The sequence below is a fragment of the Bipolaris oryzae genome (genome assembly GCF_000523455.1).
Source record: "Bipolaris oryzae ATCC 44560 unplaced genomic scaffold scaffold_30, whole genome shotgun sequence".
In the NCBI taxonomy this organism is placed as follows: Eukaryota; Fungi; Ascomycota; class Dothideomycetes; order Pleosporales; family Pleosporaceae; genus Bipolaris; species Bipolaris oryzae.
The window spans coordinates 1-21,653 of NW_006911306.1; the positions used below are offsets into that span (position 1 = coordinate 1).

At 52.0% G+C, this 21,653-nt stretch overlaps 7 protein-coding genes across 7 annotated transcripts; 5 read left to right on the top strand and 2 right to left on the bottom strand.

The window, feature by feature from the left end:
• Window positions 1-535: 535 nt before the first annotated feature.
• COCMIDRAFT_24317 (uncharacterized protein) lies at window positions 536-3,256 on the top strand (the record flags this gene model as incomplete). The annotated part of the gene is made up of 2 exons (XM_007687467.1): window positions 536-2,957; window positions 3,072-3,256. 2 exons carry the CDS (start codon window positions 536-538, stop codon window positions 3,254-3,256), a joined length of 2,607 nt encoding a protein of 868 aa, XP_007685657.1.
• Window positions 3,257-5,561: 2,305 nt separating this feature from the next.
• COCMIDRAFT_89045 (uncharacterized protein) lies at window positions 5,562-7,437 on the bottom strand (the record flags this gene model as incomplete). The annotated part of the gene is made up of 3 exons (XM_007687496.1): window positions 5,562-6,647; window positions 6,702-7,120; window positions 7,281-7,437. The coding sequence occupies 3 exons, from the start codon at window positions 7,435-7,437 to the stop codon at window positions 5,562-5,564; spliced, it is 1,662 nt and encodes a 553-aa protein (XP_007685686.1).
• Window positions 7,438-8,003: 566 nt separating this feature from the next.
• Window positions 8,004-10,708, top strand: COCMIDRAFT_89267 (uncharacterized protein; the record flags this gene model as incomplete). The annotated part of the gene is made up of 3 exons (XM_007687497.1): window positions 8,004-8,043; window positions 8,099-10,246; window positions 10,302-10,708. The coding sequence occupies 3 exons, from the start codon at window positions 8,004-8,006 to the stop codon at window positions 10,706-10,708; spliced, it is 2,595 nt and encodes an 864-aa protein (XP_007685687.1).
• Window positions 10,709-12,319: 1,611 nt separating this feature from the next.
• Window positions 12,320-13,471, top strand: COCMIDRAFT_3240 (uncharacterized protein; the record flags this gene model as incomplete). The annotated part of the gene is made up of 3 exons (XM_007687454.1): window positions 12,320-12,364; window positions 12,443-12,773; window positions 12,822-13,471. 3 exons carry the CDS (start codon window positions 12,320-12,322, stop codon window positions 13,469-13,471), a joined length of 1,026 nt encoding a protein of 341 aa, XP_007685644.1.
• A 979-nt stretch (window positions 13,472-14,450) lies between these two features.
• Window positions 14,451-15,330, bottom strand: COCMIDRAFT_24322 (uncharacterized protein; the record flags this gene model as incomplete). The annotated part of the gene is made up of 2 exons (XM_007687468.1): window positions 14,451-14,880; window positions 14,960-15,330. 2 exons carry the CDS (start codon window positions 15,328-15,330, stop codon window positions 14,451-14,453), a joined length of 801 nt encoding a protein of 266 aa, XP_007685658.1.
• A 214-nt stretch (window positions 15,331-15,544) lies between these two features.
• Window positions 15,545-16,735, top strand: COCMIDRAFT_89169 (uncharacterized protein; the record flags this gene model as incomplete). Its single annotated transcript, XM_007687498.1, has 3 exons — window positions 15,545-15,611; window positions 15,676-15,828; window positions 15,885-16,735. 3 exons carry the CDS (start codon window positions 15,545-15,547, stop codon window positions 16,733-16,735), a joined length of 1,071 nt encoding a protein of 356 aa, XP_007685688.1.
• Window positions 16,736-18,165: 1,430 nt separating this feature from the next.
• On the top strand, window positions 18,166-19,611 carry COCMIDRAFT_89188 (uncharacterized protein; the record flags this gene model as incomplete). The annotated part of the gene is made up of 3 exons (XM_007687499.1): window positions 18,166-18,204; window positions 18,266-18,893; window positions 18,944-19,611. 3 exons carry the CDS (start codon window positions 18,166-18,168, stop codon window positions 19,609-19,611), a joined length of 1,335 nt encoding a protein of 444 aa, XP_007685689.1.
• Between the last annotated feature and the right edge of the window lie 2,042 nt (window positions 19,612-21,653).

The following is a 21,653-nucleotide window of genomic DNA, read 5'->3' on the forward strand; positions in this document are numbered from 1 at the left end:
TTCTTTTGAATGTGATTGAGTAATTTGGTGTCGAGCCATTGTATGTGAAGAGATGAGAGGTGCGCAAAGTTGGTGGGGTGCGTCACTCGCTTGTACGCGTCACTCGCTTGTAAACTACGTTACCCCTCTTTGAATCAAGGTGTTTTGCGAGGATACCTTGTCGATTTGACTTGGCTTTTGTGGTTTGCTATTTGGATTGGCTGCGTAGTCCATCTGGCAGCTCCGTGTTTAACATGTCCATGCGTCCGTTATTTACGACGGATTAGGAGAAAGACTATAGCTTGTAATAAAAATGGATCATGTCAGCATTGAGTACAGTACAGGCAAGCGCTTCTGCTGCTGCTTCTGCTTCGAGTGGCGTCATTGACAATGGCGGGGCACATCGGACTCAACCCCGCGGCTCATCCACTTCGGGCCAGCTAGTCTAGTCCACCTAGAACTTTTTCCAGCAATCGACTCATGCCCGACTGACTCCGCTGCTGCTACTGTAATTGAGCGTGCATTCAAAGTACCAATTGCAAAAATATTGCTCGACATGGCGCCCGCCCTGGTTGCTGCCATTGACCTGGCCACGTACAAGCAACAAACCCAGGGTCTTGATGTCCTGGCCCTGCCTTTTGTTGGAAATGTCTTCTTCCGAGTCACCGATGACAGCGTCGACAATGCCCTCTCCCACCTAAAGCAGTCGGTGGGCCGCTTCGCCAACTATGTCCATGTATCCTCGCTCACATCCATTGACGATGTTGTTTCCATCCTCGATGCCGGCGCCGCAAACGTCTTTGTCACTCGCCAGCAGTTGGACCAGCTCAAGGCCTTGAACATCGACGAGAACAGGACAGTCCTGTGCTTGCCTGGAAACACTACTTCAGATGGCGATTCGAATGCGCAGATCACTGTCTACTTGGAACAGGTTGAGAATGTCGACCAAGTGCAGGCGGCGCTCAATGGCGGCAAGACGAGCGCTTTTGTCTCGTTCGCGAACCCAGATACCGAGAAGGCGCTTGCGCTCGCAAACATGCCTGCCGTACCCATCGTGGCCGCCGAGAAACTCACCGTCGATCCCGCGAAACAGACTGGCGCATTGAGCGTCGCTAAGCTGCTCATGGCCAACGCGACAAGCGACCGACCCGATGGCTTGTTCACCACTCTAGTGACTGACGAGCGGGGCGTCGCACTTGGACTTGTGTACAGCAGTGAAGAGAGTGTAGCTGAGAGTCTGAAAACTGGCCGGGGCGTATACCAGAGCCGAAAGCGGGGTCTGTGGTACAAGGGCGAGAGCAGCGGCGACGTTCAAGAGCTTGTGTCATTGTCGTTGGACTGCGATAGCGATTGTTTGCAGTTTATCGTTCGCCAAAAGGGCCGGGGCTTCTGCCACCTTGCAACACCCACTTGCTTCGGCGACTACAGCGGCCTGTCCAAGCTGCAGAAGACACTGCAAAGCCGCAAGGAGTCGGCCCCAGAAGGCTCATATACCGCCCGCCTGTTCAACGACGCACAGCTGCTGAGGGCCAAGATACTCGAGGAAGCTACTGAGCTCTGCGATGCAAATACCAAGGAAGAAGTCGCATTCGAGGCTGCCGATCTCTTCTACTTTGCCCTGACCAAATGCATTGCTGCCGGTGTATCGCTGGAAGACGTTGAGCGTAACCTTGATGCTAAGAGTATCAAAGTCAAGAGGCGGCAAGGCGACGCAAAGCCAGCCTTTGCCGCGCAAGCAGCAGCAGCAACAAATGGCGCGTCAAACGACTCAACCACCAAAGAGATTGTCAAGGAAGCTGCTTCAGTTCCTAAGAGCAAAGACGATCCGGCTGGTACAAAGGACGGCCGCATCGCCATGAAGCGCTACGTTACTGCCAACGAAACCCCAGAGACCATTGCTGCTGCGCTGCAACGCCCATCTCAACGCTCAACTGACAAGATTCTGGGCATCTGCCGACCTATTATTGAAGCTGTCAAGACGCGCGGCGATGCTGCTTTACTAGAGTACACACACAAGTTCGAAAAGGCAACATCATTAACTTCACCCGTGCTCAAGGCGCCATTCCCTCCCGAGCTCATGCAACTGGCACCAGAGACGGCCAAAGCCATTGATGTATCTTTTGAAAACATCAGAAAGTTTCACGCTGCCCAAAAGGAAGACAAGCCTTTGCGAGTCGAAACCATGCCGGGCATTGTATGTTCTCGGTTCGCACGTCCTATTGAGAGGGTAGGCCTGTACGTACCTGGCGGCACTGCCGTGCTTCCCTCTACAGCGCTCATGCTGGGCGTCCCCGCTATGGTAGCTGGCTGCAAGAAGATTGTTCTCGCCACGCCACCACGCTCAAACGGCAAAGTGACTCCTGAAGTCGTCTACGTTGCGCACAAGGTCGGCGCCGAATCCATCGTTCTCGCCGGCGGCGCGCAAGCCGTAGCAGCAATGGCATACGGCACCGAGAGCGTGACAAAGGTAGACAAGATCTTGGGCCCTGGCAACCAGTTCGTCACAGCCGCCAAAATGCACGTCTCCAACGACACAAATGCCGGCGTCAGCATTGACATGCCCGCTGGCCCCAGCGAAGTCCTCGTCGTCGTCGATGCTTCCGCAAACCCAGCCTTCGTCGCTTCCGACCTTCTCAGCCAGGCCGAGCACGGTGTCGACTCCCAAGTCATCCTCATCGCCGTCGGCCTCAACGACGCTCAACTCACGGCTATTGAAGATGAGCTCCACAAGCAAGCTACCGCTCTGCCACGCGTCGATATCGTGCGTGGCGCTATCGAGCATTCGTTTACCCTCTCCGTCGCCTCCATGGACGAGGCCATGCAGCTAAGTAACCAGTACGCCCCTGAGCATCTCATCTTGCAAGTCGAGAACGCAGAAAAAGTGGCTGAGATGGTGGAGAATGCCGGAAGCGTGTTTATTGGAGAGTGGACCCCCGAAAGTGTGGGTGACTACTCTGCTGGTGTTAACCATTCTCTGCGTAAGTTTTCGCTAATCACCCCTTTTCTCTTTTCTTTTTCTTTCTTTTTTTTATACCGAAACCTTCTTTTTTTGGAAGGAAGGGAACTTGTGGCTAATTTAACCCTTTTAATAGCAACGTACGGCTACGCCAAACAGTACTCCGGTGTTAACCTTGCTTCTTACGTCAAGCATATTACTAGCTCCCACCTTACACGCCAGGGTCTCGAAAATGTCGGTCCTGCTGTTATGGAGCTGGCGCGTGTTGAGGAGTTGGAAGCTCATCGACGAGCTGTCAGTCTGCGGTTGGGTGTTTCTTAGGATAAGAGATGGGCCTACGAAAAAAATCTCATGTCACATTATTAGAATATAGATGTTTTCATCCTGTTCTGTTTGACTATGCTGTTGAATTCATTAATCTCTTGAAAAGTACTTCATACATGTCCACTACGTATTTTGTACGTGATCTTGCTACGCTTCATATAAGGGTAGACACACGCAAATGATTCCTCCCACTCCGATCTTAGTATGGTCGTCAATGTCGAACTCAGCTGAGTCTCGGGTACATCTCCATCCACCAACCTGTTTCCTTCAGTACGATGACAACCACCGTCGTCAAAGAAAAATGCGTATGTTGAGCGAAACTGATTCCTCATCGCTAACAAGCATCTGGGCCACGGGAGCGGTTTACCACATGGAAGAAGCAGTCGCATTGTCCCAGTCGTTGTTCTCCGCAGCAGCAGTAGTGTCATCAGCCCAGTTGCCTGTCGTCGCTGCCGCCGTCGAAGCATTGGCCCAGTCACCAGTCCCACCACTCGAAGCAGCAGCAGCATCATTGCCCCAGTCACCACCAGTGGTCTCAGCAATAGGCTCAGGGCAGCGCTTCTCGCCGTGACCAAAGTTGTTGCAGTTGCGACACTTGACTCGGGACCAATCGCGCGGCTTGGTACAGTCACGAGCAGAGTGGCCCTCTTCGTCACAGTTACGGCACTTCATAACACGAGGCTTGTCACATTCGCGGGATATGTGGCCTTCTTCGCCGCAGTTGTGGCATGCACGTCCGCTGCCGCCGCCGCCGCCTCCTCCTCCACCAGTGCGAGGCTCGGGGCAATCAGACTTGTTGTGGCTGGGTAAGAGTTAGCAAATGACTTGAGTAAAAGAGATGAATGAGATGCCAATCTTATTAATAAAGGGAAAACGTACCCAGGCTGGTTGCAGTTGAAGCACAAACGGTCACTGCCTCCCGCACCGCCACCCCTAGGCTTAGGAGGCTCAGGACAATCGGCTTTGCGATGACTGACTAGGGGTTAGTATGATCTCTCTCATATGCTATCAAAAAATGTACCCAATCTCACCGCAGTTGTGACAGGCTTGGCCGCCAGAACCCTTGGGACAATCGCGCTTCTGATGGCCAGTCTCACCACAGCCGAAGCAGGCACGTTGATCACCGCCACCGCCACCACTACCACCAGCGCGATTGTTGTTATAGCTAGTAGACTTAGTAGTAGTGGTAGTGAAGCCTTCGCCAGCGCCCCAATCGCCACCACCCGAAGCAGCGGCGTTGGCAAACTCGTTCTTGTCATCAAACCCCATGGAATCGCCACCGAAGTCAGTAGAGCTCTTGACGGCGTCGAGCTCGCCACGCTCTTTAGCCTCGATTTCACGATGCTTCTTGGAGTTCTTGTGAGCCTGCCAGTCCTTGGTGGGTAGCGTGCGATCGCAGAGCTCGCAGTAAGTCAGACGCGGGATATGCTCCTTGGGCTTGGGGTAAGGGTTGGAAGTCATGGTTGTGGGTATGGTGGGCGGACCACGAGCCATGATGAGGAGATTTGTTGTAGAAAGAGAATGATGGGTCTCTGGGTCGAAAGTCAGCTATGTATCTGTGGTGGCAAGGGATGGTGAAGTGAAGAGGAGGTGAAACGTAGCAGATGGCATTTCGACATCTTTCAGGTAGAGAAATAGTCCCAAGTAGAGCTGTTTGTCACCTTACGGTGTTGGCACGATTGTCCTTGGGCCTATGCCAAATCTTGAAATAGAAGGCACGGAGCTATGCGCTGCGATGAGGTAGACTTACATTGTATCGTTGAGGAATGCTTTACCAGCACTCGGCGAGGTATCAATTTTCTGGAGGTGACGCGGCACAACACGCTGCAAAAACGTGAAGTGGGGAAGGAGAGGCAGAGGTGAACGGTGCGATATCGTCTAGAGGCAGTCGCAAAGCATCGTGGGAGCACGGGCTCTGTGCGCAAATAACAGCAAACAGTCGACGCAAGGCCGGGATATACCGGGAGATACAAGAAGAAGATGATAGAACCGTGATATGACGATACGGCAATCGCATACACACTCTTGTTTGCTCCGGGTGACTGCGTCAGGCGATGCAGTGAAGACATGATGAAGGGGAGCATGATAACAATCTAACTCGAGGCTAAGCATAATAGCCCGAAATCAAATCAAAGTTGATATAATCTGAGCAAGGTACTGGATGCTCCTTTGTGTCGGATGCAAGGAAATGGACAACGGCAAGTTCATTGTGCTTTCCAAATATTTAAATACAGTGCTTACAAGGTGAGCAAGTCTCAAGGGGTATGATGGATTTCAACCTTGTGCACAACCTACAAGATGCTCAAGCACCAGGAGGTACATTGTTCTCTCCTTGGCCTTCCTCCTCCCCTCTTTGTTCATCAGATTTCTCCGGTTCCTTCCAGCCCGTACCAGCTTGTACAAGTATTACAACGACAGACAGTCCCACAGCACATAGAAACAAGGCCTTGATAGCGTCTGTATACGCCGCAATGGCAACAACTTTGTCTTTGCCGTCCAGTTTGCCCACCAGCCCTGGGCTTCCCAGAAGCCTCCTCGTCAGCTCGCCGCGGTTCTTCAGTCCGGCACGCGCGAAACCTTTGTCCAACGACTTGTGCAGCACACGTACAAAGTATCCGCCACCGATTGCCGAGCCAAACGAACCCGAAAAGCCGCGGAAAGTGGAAAGGAGAGAGATGACAATCGGATGAACTTCTGGAAGCGTGAGATGGAGAAGATGGACAAGTGCGTAGTTTAACGCAGCTCCAGTAGCAAGGCCATTAATGAAGACCACAGTCACATACAAAGCCCACGGGCTGGTGGGTGTCGATATGAATGCAAGGACAGCCATTGTAACGGGGAACAAGGCCATAGCGACTATTGTGTGAAGATAGAAGCTTCCTGTTCTCTTGATGTGGAAAACCCCTGCAAGTAGACCACCAGAAGCGAAACCAGCATTTGTCGGGATGAGAATCGACCCAGCCACAGCAGGTGCCCAGCCTCGAACAGCAAGAGAATATACTGGGGTGTAGAAGAGAATGCTCCAGCGAGCCATCATGAAGCCAGTCGTTGCAAGACAAGTCAGCAGAGTTCCTCGGGATCGTAAAACAGAGACTGGAATGACAGGGTCGCTGGCGACATAGGCTTCATTGAATACAAAGACGGGAAGAGCGAGTGCTGATAGGATTAGGGGGGTTGGGAGTATCTTCGGACCAGATAAACCCATGAGAAAGAGGACAATGGTGGTGGTCAACAGTACGGCCCCTGAGTAATCGATACGAGCAAGCTTTTCGCGGATTGAGAGGCCAGTATATTTGGCGTTATTGGAAGTGTGAGTTGCTGGTATGGAGAATAACAGACAAATGCCTGCAATAAAGCTCAGAGGTGCTTGGACGCCGAATAATGGTTTCTTCCCACGTCAGTCGAACCGAAACAATTCCTCTGATACAACCCGAGAACTTACCCATCCAATTCTAGGTTCGAGTGCGCCTGCAATGACCGCACCAAGCGAAACTCCGACCGTCATTGCAGTGTTAGCAAGGCCCATGTATAGACCCCTTCGCCTTGGACTGGTCATCTGAATTGCCATGATGCTAGCAACGATGAAGATGCCTCCACCACCAACTCCAGTAATGACACGACCTAAAATGAAATGCCCAAATGATATGGATGTTGAAGTGATGACAGATCCGATACATATCGTCATTGTAGAATAGAACATGCATAGTCGGGGACTAAAGATTTGGCATAATCTTCCCATGAGAGGTGCCAGAGATGACATGGCAATTAGATAGGAGGAAGTGAACCAGCTAGCATTCTCAAAAGCATCGAGATCTGCAGCGATAGATGACTGTGTCGTTGTAAGGATAGATATATTTGTGGCTGACAGTAGTTAGAACTTTTGTTCTGCGTCTTTCATTGATGGTCACGTGAGGGGATATTCAGAGCACGGCCATGGATATTCAGGGCCGTGTTGGTTTTGGAAGAAACAAAATTTACGTGATAACAGCTGTGGGAACGTGACAATGGCGGTGAACCATACCTTGAAGAAAGATCAGAAGACCAACAGATGCAACGATGAAAGCACCTCGAGACGTTGAGATGTATAATTCGTCATTCTTGGCGTATCTTGCAGATAAAGTAGATGTCGAGCGTTGCAGCAAGGGCTCTCTGTCCGTCGAACCGTTTGAGATGGCCATGATGCGTGATCAGGAAGATGGTTCACATGAACAAAAAGGGGTGGCGGGGGTGGCGAGGATGGACAGGGACAAAGATATGGATATTGTGGAAAACAAGGCATTGGAAGTCGAAGTCATGATGATACATACGAGCGTGCATGGATGCTAGTGTCACAACGGATTACAAATACGGCATCAAGTCGATTACCGGCCCCTGCGTTGAGGCTTTCGTCCGCAAAGACAGCAATACGGCGGTTCGGTGCGACGGACTGAAAGTGAGGCCGACTTGAATCCCAAGGATGATGAACGGGCGAGTGTGTAAGGGAGAGAGGGGCCAAGGACGCGCCAGGCACCATTGCAGCGTGTTGGCCATGCGACATGTGCGTAATTAAGGTGACGTCAACGCTCATTGGCCAGAGGCGGCAGCGGAGCACGACTGCCACCCGAGCGTCGATAGTGGAAAGCTGGCCTCTACAGACGACTTCACCACGACTGCGTCAGGTAGTCGTACCCCTGCTCCCAGTCAGACGACATGCCGCGATGAGTTTCTTTCTTCCCACTGTCTTTCTTTTCAACCTATACCCACAATGAGGCCACGCCTTCCGCGGCTCGTGCCGCTTCTGCTCGGTATGCATGCACGCATGCGACACAGGTAGCCTCTGACTGACCACCAGACACGCAGTTCTTCTTTCGATATGTCTGACCGTATACTCACGATCCGATTTGGACCAAGAGGCAGACCATGCCTACCAAAAACCCCTCGGTGCAGGGCAAACACCAGGCAGCCGTGGCTCACCGGGGCAGAGCAAAGAGGCCTGGAGATCAAGATGGGGAAATACCGAAGACGAGGGCGTGAATGCGCACCAGGGAGCCCTAGCCTTTGACGAGGCCATGGCCCTTCTCCGCCAGATCAAACCCGCAACGGCGCCCTGGTGGAACTTTGACAAGAAATCCGGCATACTAGGCGCGAGCGCATACTACGCCAAAGAAGTCTTCTTCCTCCTCTTTATGAACGGACCCTCCCAGCAGGAACTCCTGACCACGAATCCGCAACCGAAGAAACTAGGGCAGCCGCTCTCCCAAGCCGTCACGCTGCTCGAAGAGGCCGCCGCGGAGAAGAACCCCGACGCATTATTCATGCTCGCCGAGATGAATTTTCACGGCAACTACACACACCCGCGCAACTACTCCGAAGCCTTTCGACGCTACCATGAGCTCGCCACCCTGAACGGAAACGCCTCAGCACAGCACATGGTTGGCTTCATGCATGCAACAGGCATAGGTGGGGCAGCCAAGCAAGATCAGTCCAAGGCGCTTCTCTACTACACCCTCGGCGCTGAAGGTGGCGATATACGGTCAGAAATGGCCGTCGCATACAGGCATTCAGCTGGCATATCCACCCCGCGTAATTGTGAGGAGGCCGTGTACTTTTACCGACAAGCCGCCAGAAAGGCTATTGCATACATGCGATCTGGACCACCGGGTGGACATTCGATGCCAAGAGAGTCGTACAACATTGCTGACGATCAGGGTGGTGTGTACGGTGACGGCGCAAGCGCAAGTAGTTCCGGAGCCAACGCCAAAGTGGCCAGTGTTCAATCAGACGCCTTCTCCTCATTAGACGATGTGTTCGAATACATGGATCTTCAGGCTCGCAAAGGCGACGCCAGAGCTACTTTCAACCTTGCAAAGTTAAACTATGATGGTGCACGAACTCTAAAGCGCGACCTTCCAGCTGCCAAGAAGCGATTCCTGGAGCTTGCTCGCATGTACTGGACGCCGGGTGGAAAAATAAACGCCAATGTCTCGCCAACCACTGAAAAGCTCGCTGCAAAAGCTGCTGGATACCTTGGTCGAATGTTCTTGCGAGGCGAGGGAATGGCTCAGAGTTTTGAGATTGCAAAGACGTGGTTCAGGCGCGGCATCGAGCTCGGAGATGCGCTATCGCAGTACTCCATGGGCATCATGTATCTCAAGGGGCTCGGCGTGCCACAAGATCCTGTCAAGGCTGCAGAGCTGTTTGGCGCTGCAGCCGATCAGGATCTCGCAATTGCTCAAGTCAGGCTTGGAGCACTCTTCTTGGATCAAGGAGACGTCTCTACTGCTATCAAGTACTTTGAGCTCGCGGCTAGGCATGGACATCTTGAAGCCTTCTATTACCTGGCTGATATGACGCATAACGGTATCGGCCGTGACAAGTCGTGTCCTGTGGCTGCTGCGTACTACAAGCTCGTCGCCGAGAAAGCCGAACTGGTGTCGACTTCTTTCCCGGAAGCCAACGAAGCCTATGCGAACGGCGATCTAGAGACTGCACTTGTCAATTACATGTTGGCAGCTGAACAAGGTTTCGAGGTCGGACAAGCCAATGTTGCCTATCTTCTTGATCAGGCCAAACCGCGATTCACATTTGACTCTCTGTTGCCCTTTGTGAAGCAAAAGGCTACACTAGCAAGCGATGCTTTCTTGGCATTGGTTTACTGGACACGCTCTGCCGAACAAAAAAATGTCGACTCCATGGTCAAAATGGGAGACTACTACCTCATGGGCATTGGAACGCAACCCGATCAAGAGAAGGCAGCGGCTTGTTACCAAGCAGCGGCAGAGACGATGCGAAGCGCACAAGCATTGTGGAACCTTGGCTGGATGCATGAAAACGGGATTGGTATCGACCAAGACTTCCATCTCGCAAAGCGACACTACGATTTGGCATTGGAGACAAATCCACGTGAGGCCTATCTGCCCGTTCTGTTGGCCTTGTACAAATTGAGATTCCGGAGTTGGTGGAACACGTTCACGAATGGTAATATCAAGTCTATCCAGGAAGAACCAGGTATGTCACGACTCGCCAGTAAAACTATCATTCCTTCAATACTGATGTGTCATAGTGGTCAAGAAAACTTGGACTCTTTCAGAATGGCTTAGCGCATTCCTCGAAGCCGAACTTGCTGGCTGGGACGACTACGAGCCCGACGACTATGACGATGGGGGCGATGATTTCTACGGAGACGGTTATCATGGCGATGATGTAGACTCGGACATACTCGAGTCACTCATCATCTTGGCTCTGAGCGGAGCTTTGGCCTTCCTTCTCTACTACCGAACACAACGACAGCGCCGACAGGAAGAAGAACGAAGACGGCAGCAGGAACAGCAAGCGCAGCTGAATCAAGGTATACCGATACCCCAACAGCAGCAGCAGGCACAAGCAGACCCGCCGCAGGATCAAGGTCTTTTTCCCAACCCTAATGACCCGGAATTTATGAATTGGGTCGCGGGAGGAGTAGGACATTGAAATATCAAGTTTGTTGTAAATTAAAGCATGAATGGCGTTTTTTCGTTGGAAGGGGGCTTCGGGTTCGAATATTGTATACATGGATATACGGCAATTGGCGTAATTCAGGTGCGCTCGTAAGAAATACATTCGGTGTATAAATTGTTTTTCTAAAGTTACAGCCCCGAAAATACTGACATATGTTTGGTTGTTTGATGTCTGGGAATTTCTTCCACACCCTCTCGTTGGAAATGAAGTGCTGGCTATTTTATTTTATTTTTGACATTTGTGCTTGACGTGTGGCTGAAATACTATGTGAAATGTTGGTCGAGTAGATCAATTTGCCCATCTCTATCTTCATAACCTAGGATGAAATTCGCAAAATTGTTACACATCTTATCAGACTCTTTCGACTACTTGACTTACCAGACATCAAAGACTCGATTCATGTGTACAGGAGCGGTCAGGTTGATGTTTCCGGCTTCAGTGACTGGGACATGGGGCACTGTGGTACTGAGCGAGGTGGGCTGGAAGTTGTTTCTGCCAGGAAGTTCTAGTAGGCAGATATAATCTATTGCATAGTGTTGCAGCTTCACATTTCTCTAAATCTCTCCGTTTGTTTGGCATCCCATTGGGCTAACTGTCCAGTGACAAGGTTAAAATTACATCGATTACAGCAGCACGATAGTCATGTAATGCACAATCAATTGACGATTTACGCATTGAAGTACGTCAAGTGTTTTGCTGATCTGTTTCGTTTACCATGGGGGTTATTTATACTTGAACGTGTTCCATACCAAAAACTCGGTAAGTTGTGTTCTAGTAAACATAATGCCTCTTGTAATATGTGATTACGAATGTTTTGTCGGAGCCTAAAGTGACTCATCAACAAGTAAACAAAGTGAGAAACAAGAAGATGAGCAAGTATAGACCAGGATTTTGCTGACATCACAGTATCTGAAACGAAGGAATTGGAATACTAAATGTGACGAGACTTCGTTTCTACCATGACTCTGCATCACTCCATTACTAAGCCTCTTCTGGCGCCAAACAATACTTACTGGATAGTGAGTTCGAAGAAGTCTTACCTTCTTGCCACAAACATTACGTCAACAATAAGAGAAATGCTGTCCAAATGACATATATAGTCAAGAGCCATTAATTCAGATATCATAAATTTAGCGTACTGTCTTTCCCTATAATTCAAGCTCAACTCAAATGAGAAACCCTTCATACTAACTTTCGCATAGAATTTGCGCACATCAATGGCGCTCATTGAATCGGGATCATCTCATCGTGAACATCGGCAGTAATCATATAGCCCCTCTAGATGTGTAAGTATGGATGTCTCCAGACCCACCTCGAATTATATAGATCTATCATCTTGAACATCGATATCCCAAGACAATTGATATCATCATAGGAAAAATGGCCCACGATACCCGGTGGCTGGGTCGGAGATACCGGAGTGGTGTTGAGTCCGGACTTCGGCAGCTTGTCAGCAAGCGATGACGTTTTCTTGGCATTAGCTCACCACGAGCGCAAGCTCAGTACCTCGATAACGTCTCATTTTCCCTCACGCACCTCAATTACTCCTCATTCACCCCTCTTACCATACCAATTCGTCTCGCCATGTTTGCCAGACAGGTATTCCGCCCGGCCAGGACGCTGCACCAGGTATGCGCCAGCTTTCTCTTTGATTTGCGCATTACAAATACTCTCAGTCTTCGGCCAAATACTAATGTGTGAGAGCAGCAAGTCCGCCGATATGCATCTGAGGCGCCCAAGAGCGGCGGCAACAATGGCGTTCTTTACACAGGAATTGGTGCTGCTGGTCTTGCAGGTGCCTACTTGTTCTTGAGGGGTGGTGATTCACCATCAGGGCAGAAGGGCAATGCACCACCATCAAAGGAGGCCAACAAGATCCCTTCCTCAACTGGTGGCCCTGCTAAGAAGGCCTTCACCGGAGGCGACCAAGGCTTCCTGTCGCTTGTGTTGGACAAGTCTGAGATTGTCAACCACAACACCAAGAAGCTGACCTTCAAGTTGCCTGAGGAGGACATGGAGAGCGGTCTGCCTGTAGCTTGTATGTTCACTTTCGGCAAACATGTAGAGGCTCACTGACTTTGTATAGCTGCCGTCATCACCAAGTACAAGGGACCCGAAATGCAGAAGCCCGTCATTCGACCGTACACTCCCATCAGCGACGTAGACCAGAAGGGCACAGTGGATTTCATCATCAAGGCTTACCCCAACGGACCTATGTCGGAGCACATGCACAGCATGGAGCCTGGGCAGCGACTGGATATCAAGGGACCCATTCCAAAATTCCAATGGTCACCCAACAAGTTTGAGCACATTGCGCTGATTGCGGGTGGAACTGGTATCACCCCCATGTGGCAGACAGCACGCGCCATTTTCCGCAACCCTGAGGATAAGACTAAGGTGACGCTCGTATACGGCAACGTGACTGAAGAGGACATTCTGCTCAAGCGCGAGTTTGAAGAGTTGGAGAACACTTACCCCCAACGGTTCCGGGCCTTCTACGTCTTGGACAACCCACCAGAGTCGTGGCAAGGCGGTAAGGGATATATTACCAAGGAGCTTCTCAAGACAGTGCTTCCTGAACCAAAGGAGGGAGAGAAGATCAAGCTGTTTGTTTGCGGACCCCCTGGCATGTACAAGGCCATCAGCGGTGGCAAGAAGAGCCCGTCTGACCAAGGCGAGCTTGACGGCTACCTGAAGGAGCTTGGCTACAGCAAGGACCAGGTGTACAAGTTTTAGACGCGTGTACATATATGCGGGGCATGAGACATGCCGTTGTGATCTGATTGCAGATTCGGGAGTGCGGATCAGAGCAGAGCAAACACAACTGTGCCCATTGTCGGTCGCTATTTGTGCTTTAACAAAGGATACGAAGTGTTTTGTAAGCACATGGATGCCACGTTCGCGCCTCAGAAGTGTATATAGATTCTATCTTGAGACTTGGAAAAAAAGATATCCTAGCATGTTAATACAGCGGTTTCCATCAAGACGAGGGGCTATCCCTTGTTCCTTTTGCAGTATGAACATGATTTGATTCAATTATGGTTACACGCGTTAGACCCAACAAAGTCTGAGGTACAAGAGAAAAAAAACTCCCCGTTCTCAACATGGGCGCCATGTTTGCAACGATTGTTAGCCCTTTTTTTTCTCTTTGCCTAAACCGGTTGCTTTTCGCATGGCTTTGGGCGAGTCAGAGAAATAAGGAAAAAAAACCGTTAGATCGAAGCTAGGGTTCACTAGGCTTTGCGTTTAAGCTTAGTAGTAGTAGTAGTAGTTGTAGGGGAACCGAACTGGTAAACTGCGCATTAATGGGGAAAAAAAGAATGCAAGCGTATTTTAATTTATGTGCTTCTCCACCCCCTTCAACCCCAGTGCGTGCGTCAATGCTAGGACCCTAGGGAATTGATGCGACTAGGCATATACACACACGCACACACAAAACGTGAGGGTGTGCTTATTACTTTGAAACTGTTTCCAGGCAATGACACGGGAGGAGGGGAGCTAAGGTATGTGGTCCTGGGGTCGTTTGTGATTGCCGATCAGGCCATGTGGTGTAGTTGCGTTACGGATAGACGCATGAGCCTTCCACCCGCTGTTCCTTACACACGCTAAGAGTAGTAACTTGCGAGTGACGTGAGGGGGATATGGTGTGTCCCTCTTTTTTTTTCTCTTGTTAAAGTAGTGTCTGACAAAGAGTGTATGGCTGGGTTTTTGCCCTTCACATACTGGCATACTTATCGTGGCTAGATTTGACCTTCATGTCTAAGGCTGTCTCGTAAAAGTTTCCCTCGGCCCTTGCTCTCCGTAACTTCTTGACTTCGGCATCATCCAACCGGCGCCCGATTTGGTCTTCCAGTTCCTTGCGGCTAATCTTGACATTTGCCTTTTCTTCCTTGTTTGCCTTGAGGCGCGGCTTGAACCGCGCCTGCATGCGTATACGCAGCGTAGTTGTAAAATCAATATGTTCCGTATCGCCGCGTAGCTCAGGCCCGGCCTTGGAGTCGCGAGCGCTGACAAACTTGTCGCGGGCGGTTTGGAGCGAAAATGCAGAGGCATTGTCAGGCACGGGGATGGCGAGAAAGGTTTCTTCTGGGGATATTGCCGTTGCAGTCGCACTCAAGACGCCGAACTTGTCGCAGCTAAGGTATCTAGAAAAGCGAGTGAGCCGATTACTGGTACATGGAAGGGCCCAGATTCTAGAATGCCTGGGGGTTTCTGTCGTCTTACCTGCCATGGTGGCCTTTCAAACTTAGCTGCTCAGTACCTGCGACGCGAGTCGCGACAAACACCTGACGCACATCATGCGGTTCGGCTGTTGCAGCGTCGCCCTCGACAATGTTTTCCAGATCGCTAGCAAACACCTTGCCATTTGCGTCGCATGCTAGGCAGGTGGGCTTGTCGGTGGGAAGGACTATGAGGACGGGTCCAGAGATGTCGCTGGGCGCATCCGCGCTCACCCAAGAGTCGTCATTCTCAGGTTCTGCAGGGGCGCTGGGCGTGACTTGGTTCGAGTGGACGTTGTCGGCATCGTATGGCTCCGCCGCCTTTCTGCGCTTCTTGACTTTCTTGTCACCCTTGAAGTGGAGTGCTTTTGGCATGTTTGTGGTCTTGGGTCGAGGTATTAGGATGCGGCGTCGGAGGTGAGAGATCGGAGTTGGCCGAGGCTGGCGCAAATCAGGCAGGTCCAAGTCGAGATTCTGGGTTAGGCTTGCACCACTTGTGCGCTACCCACACGACGATAAAGGGTCAAAGTCAACGACGTAGTACATGGTCACTGTCGAATACCAAAGTATTCTTCTGCAAGTGATCGCCATGGCCAATGCTAATGCTGCCATAAACCAGAGCGCTGTCGTTGTCGGGCTGGATGCTCTCAAAAACAGTAAGTGGGTGGTGGATGCATTGTTCACAGTGGTAGGCAGGCGAAGCTGATGTTGGCATTGCAGACGATGTCGAGTTTGCATTACTCGAGGAAGCGTTTGGCCCCGCGAGTCTGGGTATCATTGTTGTAAAGGATCTCCCGTCGAGATTCCATGATCTGCGCCACAGACTGCTCTCGTATGCATCTGCTCTTGGAAACCTGTCTCAGGACGAACTGGGTGAGCATAGACCCTCTGTATCTGGTTGAGTTTCAAGCGAGCTGATCGTGTCTTAGCAAAGCTTGAATCGCCCGCTTCCAAGTGGCTAGTTGGATGGTCATGTGGGAAAGAGACGCTTAAGGATGGCAAATACGACACTCTAAAGGGTTCATACTATGTCAACTGTGCGCCCGGCTTTGAAGAGCAACAAAAGGCAGTAGCCGAGAAATACCCGTCGTTCCCAGAGTACACAGCACCCAACGTGTGGCCATCGGAGGAAGTGCTGCCAGGCTTCGAGGAGACGTTCCGCGAGCTGTGTACGCTGATCATTGACATTGCAGCGCTGGTTGCGCGAGCATGTGACAAGTATGCTGAAGCGAACATTGAAGGGTACCAAAGGGGGTACCTCGAACATGTGGTCAAGACAAGTGTTTCCACAAAAGCCCGGCTACTGCACTATTTCCCCAGCCCCGCATCTGGCTCGGAGATTTCGAACGGCGACGAGGACGACTGGTGTGCGACGCATCTCGACCATGGGTGCCTAACCGGGCTGACGTCGGCCATGTTTGTGGATGAAGGAGCAAATGTGCCGCGAGCAGGCGCATCCTTCGCGCTCCTCGAAGAACTTGAGCGATCGCCGGACCCCAAGGCAGGCCTCTACATTCACTCGCGCACGGGTGCCGTGACCAAGGTCAGCATCCCACGCGACTGTCTAGCCTTCCAGACTGGCGAGGCGCTCGAGATCATCACCCAAGGCAAGTTCAAAGCGGTGCCTCACTTTGTGCGGGGCGCTGGAGCGGGAGCTGGAGGTGGAAAGGTTGCGAGGAACACACTGGCGGTGTTTACGCAGCCCAACCTGTGGGAGAAGGTGGACGACAAGCGGGACTTTGCAGCATTTGCCAAGGAGATTGTTGAGAAGAATCACTAGCGGATGTGTTATGCAGCTGTAGCCTGGGCGTAGAGCATGTACTCGACTGTATGTAAGTACTGTACACTGCACCTATGCCTACTGCATGCACGTAAGTACTCTAGAGTAGCAAACATGAAGAAGCAAGCAAATCAAAGCAAAGCAAGGCAAATGACATCAGACGTGGGGCCAATGAGGATCGGTATCAGCGGGCGGTTGATTAGGCAAGAGGACGTTACGAGGCCCTGTGGGTGTAGAGTAATTTAGACTCGTGGATGGACGGGTCCCAGAGGTAAGGGATGGCATTGTTGGGTTGGCCAAAGCCCCATGGTGGGATGGGGAAGGGGGTCGGGGATGGCGTAAGACAGGGGCGCTAGGACCCCGGGGTGATTGGCTGGGTGGAGTTGGCAGTCGGCAGGGAGACGCATGGCAGAGCCGCAGGTTTGCAGAGCCTCATTTCAGATAGGCTGTTAGGGACATTGCAGTAACGCGTCAAGGCTGCGTACGTGTGTGTACTTGGACAGCGGACAGTAGATAGTGTAGGGAGTATGTGTCGCCTGGCGGGCACAGGGGCCATATTGCGCGGCCTTGGGTGGACATAAAACAGCGGCTGGCGTGTAATCTACTGGGACGATCCCGCCCCCGAGCAGCGACTGTGGCTCAACGTGTTGTCTCCGCGCCACATGCCGGACTGGGCGCCATGCACACCACCAGCACACACACACCCACACACATTTCCCATGGCAGAGGCCGCCCGGTCATGAGGGCGGGCGGAGCTTGGCGGGCCGGGCGACCGGTCGGCCATCGGGGAGAGGCTGGGCTGCTGGGCTGCTGGAGATTGCACTGCGCGGAACTCGGCACGGCGGAGAGGTGTAGGTGTGTGTGTTGCTACCACTCTATTGCTGCGTAGTGCAGCAGCAAAAGACACCGCCACATGCGGCTGCTGACTGCCAAGAAGGCTTCCTTGCCTGAAACCAGTGGGGGCGTCGTGCTCTCACGCCCAGCCTTTATGACGCGGCCACCCATGCAGGCCCGGCGCTTGTTCTCCTTTCAGCCCCACAGCCAATGACACGACCATCCCGTTGTTGCTCCTGCTTGACAGATCGATATCGCGCCAAGCAATCCCATCCGAGAAGCCGTCTTCGCATGGGGGAACTTGCTCCATCCCTGGTGATGCGTTTAACTTCCTTCTTGGTCGGCCCAAGTCCACTCCAATGCAGCTGCTATAGTCGCCGCCAGTCGCTCTTTTTTTCCTTACTCTCTTCTCTCGTTTCCTTACCATCCTCCTCAGGCCTTCTCCATTTCTTCCTTGGGCTACGATTCCCCCTCGCCACACTGCCCACGCCCTCTGCATGCACATGTCTTTCATCACAAAGGCCCCGTTGTCGCTCGCTCGCGCCACCATCTCAAGCCTTGCGACTCCCCTTGAGCCCGCCGCTGGTCCAGGCAAGATGGCTTCCAGCAACCGCCAAAATGTTACTTGGGTAGAGGTATGTTCTCAAACTCTACTCCCCCCCTCTTCCCTCCGTGTCGTGTTTCTGACATATGCAGGGTGTTCGTGGCGTCGCTTCCTTCTGGGTCGTGGTAACACACTTGTGCCGAGCTTGGGACTACAGCCTCTGGTCGCCGCGCGACAGCGAGAACGCAGCACCTCAACTGCTCCAACTACCTTTTATCCGTTTACCTTTTCAAGGCCGTATCGGTGTCACCATGTTTGCCTTCCTCACTGGATACGTGTGCGCCATCAAGCCTCTCCGCCAGGCAAAGTCTGGCAACATTCCAGCGGCCCTAGAGACATTGGGCAAGTCTGCCTTCCGCCGCCCACCCCGACTTATCATGCCTGCCACAATCGCTCTCGTCATTGCCTGGTTCTTCGCCCAGCTGGGTGCCTTTGAAATTGCCCACCTCAGCGACTCGCACTGGTTCCGACGCTCTGTCCCCACCAACATTGGCAGCCTCGACACGGAGATCCCACGATTGATCAGGAACTTCCAGACATCCTGGTCCGGTGCAAACAACGAGTACGACGACCACCAATGGGCTCTTCTGCCTCTTCTCCAGGGCGCCTTCCTCATCTACATTCTCTTGTTCGCCACCGTCTTCATGAAGTTCCGCATGCGTCTCTTCACCTGCGTTGTCTTGTTCTTCTGGTACTGGATGCGCACGAGCCCAGAAAAGGGTATGTCACATCTGGCTCCCACAGCTCTGCCTACAGCTAACACATTCTAGAAACTTTCGAGTGCCAGTTCCTCTACGGTGTTATCCTTTGCGACCTCGGCTCAGAGAAGGGCTTCCGTGACTTTGTCAACAACCGCGTCAAGGCCCGTCGATTCGCCACTGCTTTCCTCATCATTCTCGGCTGGTATGTGGCGTGCTTCCCCGGAGAGCACTGGGAGTGGGCGACCTGGTCTGTCCAGCTCAAGAACCTCGGAGACTGGATCATTCCCCAGGGCGCCGCAAGCTACCCCAAGCGCTTCACCGCCATTGGATGGGATCTCATGGTCACTGGAATCTGGCTTTCGCCTTCTCTGCAGAGCCTCTTCTCCAACAAGCTGTTCATGTGGGTTGGCCGCAATAGTTTTGCCGTCTACCTGACCCACGGAACCGTCATGAAGGTTGGACTTGCACGATTGATCTATGGATTCAGCACAGCCCCATACCGCGTCGAGCAACCAAAGGACGGCCAAGGCGAAGCCATTCACCACTACATCCCCAGGACCACCAACTGGCTCGTCTGGACACTAGCAATCCCCCTCTTTTTCGTCGTCGAGTACACGATCGCTCATCTCTGGATCACCTACGTCGACTCACAGTGCGCCAGGGCCACCAAGTGGCTTGAGGATACCATGTTTGAGAAGAGCGAGGACGAGAAGCATGGCGCTGCAAACATGGCATAGACAGCCATGGACGATTAATCCGCCAAGCATGCATAATCAAGCAATAACGGGCACGCCGATCGGAGCAACAAACGAGAACCTCCGGTCCGGACCCGTACCATTTACCAAGTTTTCTTAGTTTTCTTTTTTCATTTCTGTCAGGGTAACGATTTCTTTTGTTCAGGGTTTTCCAATATCTACGGATACCGGTTTCTTATCGCATATGGCATTTTCAAGGAGTTTTTTTTTCTGGGGCAACTGTGTTGAAAACATGGCATGTGCATAGGGCCTAGATGAGCCAGCGTTCCCGTGTGTCGCAGCCGTCAAGACGATCGGCATGTTGTATTTTGAGAAGCGCGTCCAAGGCCCGCCAAACTATCTAGTAATTCAACCACAAAAACACAGCAAAGCTTGTATCGTGCATTGTGATGTCATCGGTATGTTTGTGGTGCTGGCTCAGTGCTTGGAGCAGTATCCTCGTCTGACCTAAGGTGGGTATCACTGGCCAAAGTTTAATAAACACATAAGCTATGTACGCATCAGATTCAGTCACCGCTAACGTAGCCAGCCACATGACCCATCCATCGCGTTGTCACGCAGCCTGGCCTTGCATAAACATTTACCATTTATCCCGCGTTCCCCACTCACCCTACGTAGGTCAATAAACAAATCAAGAAAAACAAGACGGCTTTCTCTATCGCGCTCCATGTGAAGATATGCCGGATGACGTCGTATCGCGGCCAGAACGCCACACGCTTGGCCCATTTCGAACCCCTTCAAAAAAATTCCCGTCCTTGCGGCCTTGGAAAATGCACCACCACCCATTAGACTTGGAGTGGTAATGCTACCAACCACCCACCCACGAATCCTCCATCACCTGGTCTGTCTAAGTTGGGCCAGCAACCATCTCGCATCCAAGGTAAGACCATGTTTTTTTTCGAGATGGAGGCAGAAAGACAAAACAAGACCAGAAGGATGCACAACAACAAAAGGCTTGCCAAGTAGCTCCACCAGCCACACGCACACTTGGCTTGGCCCTTTCTCTCTCTCTCTCTTTTTTTTTGAACCCCTAACTTAGCCACCCCGTCCCCTCCGCTCACCTTCCCCATGCAACCCATGCAACCCATGCAACCCATGCAACCCATGCATTCCATGCAACCCATCCCATCTCTTCAGTTGCAGGCCGCAAAAGTCAACCGCACCCGCCCGCCGAGCGCGCGCGTCCGCCGCTCTAAGAAAAGAAAACAACCCCAAAAAAGTTTGGAAATCCAAAAAAAGGTGTCCTACACTACTTAGGCCCGCCACCATCACCCCAGAAACATGATTGCTTTTTTTAAGTAAGTAGAGAGAGAGAAAGAGAGCGGTACTCAGTAGCTTGCCAAGACCCGACTTGCTCTTACCATCTTTCCCCCCCCCCCCAACCCCACTCTCTATTCTGCAAGTAAAGTATCGTATACCTCATACACCTGGCTATCCGCTACACATCTCTCGCTCGCTCGCTTACTTGCATGTTTCTTTTCTCGGATACGCTAGACATGAGCGGGGAAGCAGCAAAGAAAAAAGAAAAAAGAAAGAAAAAAAGTTGACTTGCCGATGTATGGGCATATGCACTTTGTTCTAGAGTAAGTACGTAGTAAAGAAGCTAGTTACTTTACCATACTTTGCTGCATGGCCAAATGCGGGGAGGGGGGTGAGGGGGACGACAAGGACAAAAGTTGGGAAATGGGGTAAATGCGGGAAAGGGCTAGTTCCTCGTGTTTCTGGGCGTGCGCGTTCTCCCGGACTCTTTTTTTGGGAAGGGGATGGATGCAGATGCAGACGTATGTGTGTGTGTCGTGTACTGTGCGGGTACAGAGTACGTATGTGTGGTTGCGTGGCTGGGCGCGCGGAACATGGGGGCCGAGGATTAGGACATGGGGGAAGGCGGGAGGCGGGAGGCGGGAGGAGGGGATGCAACGTGTGTTTGGAGCTATTTGCCTATCCGTTGTATGGACGGGGGGTTGGAGGTGCAATGCAGTGTGATTCTTACTCGCGGTGTTGGTTGTTGATAGGATTCCCTTGGG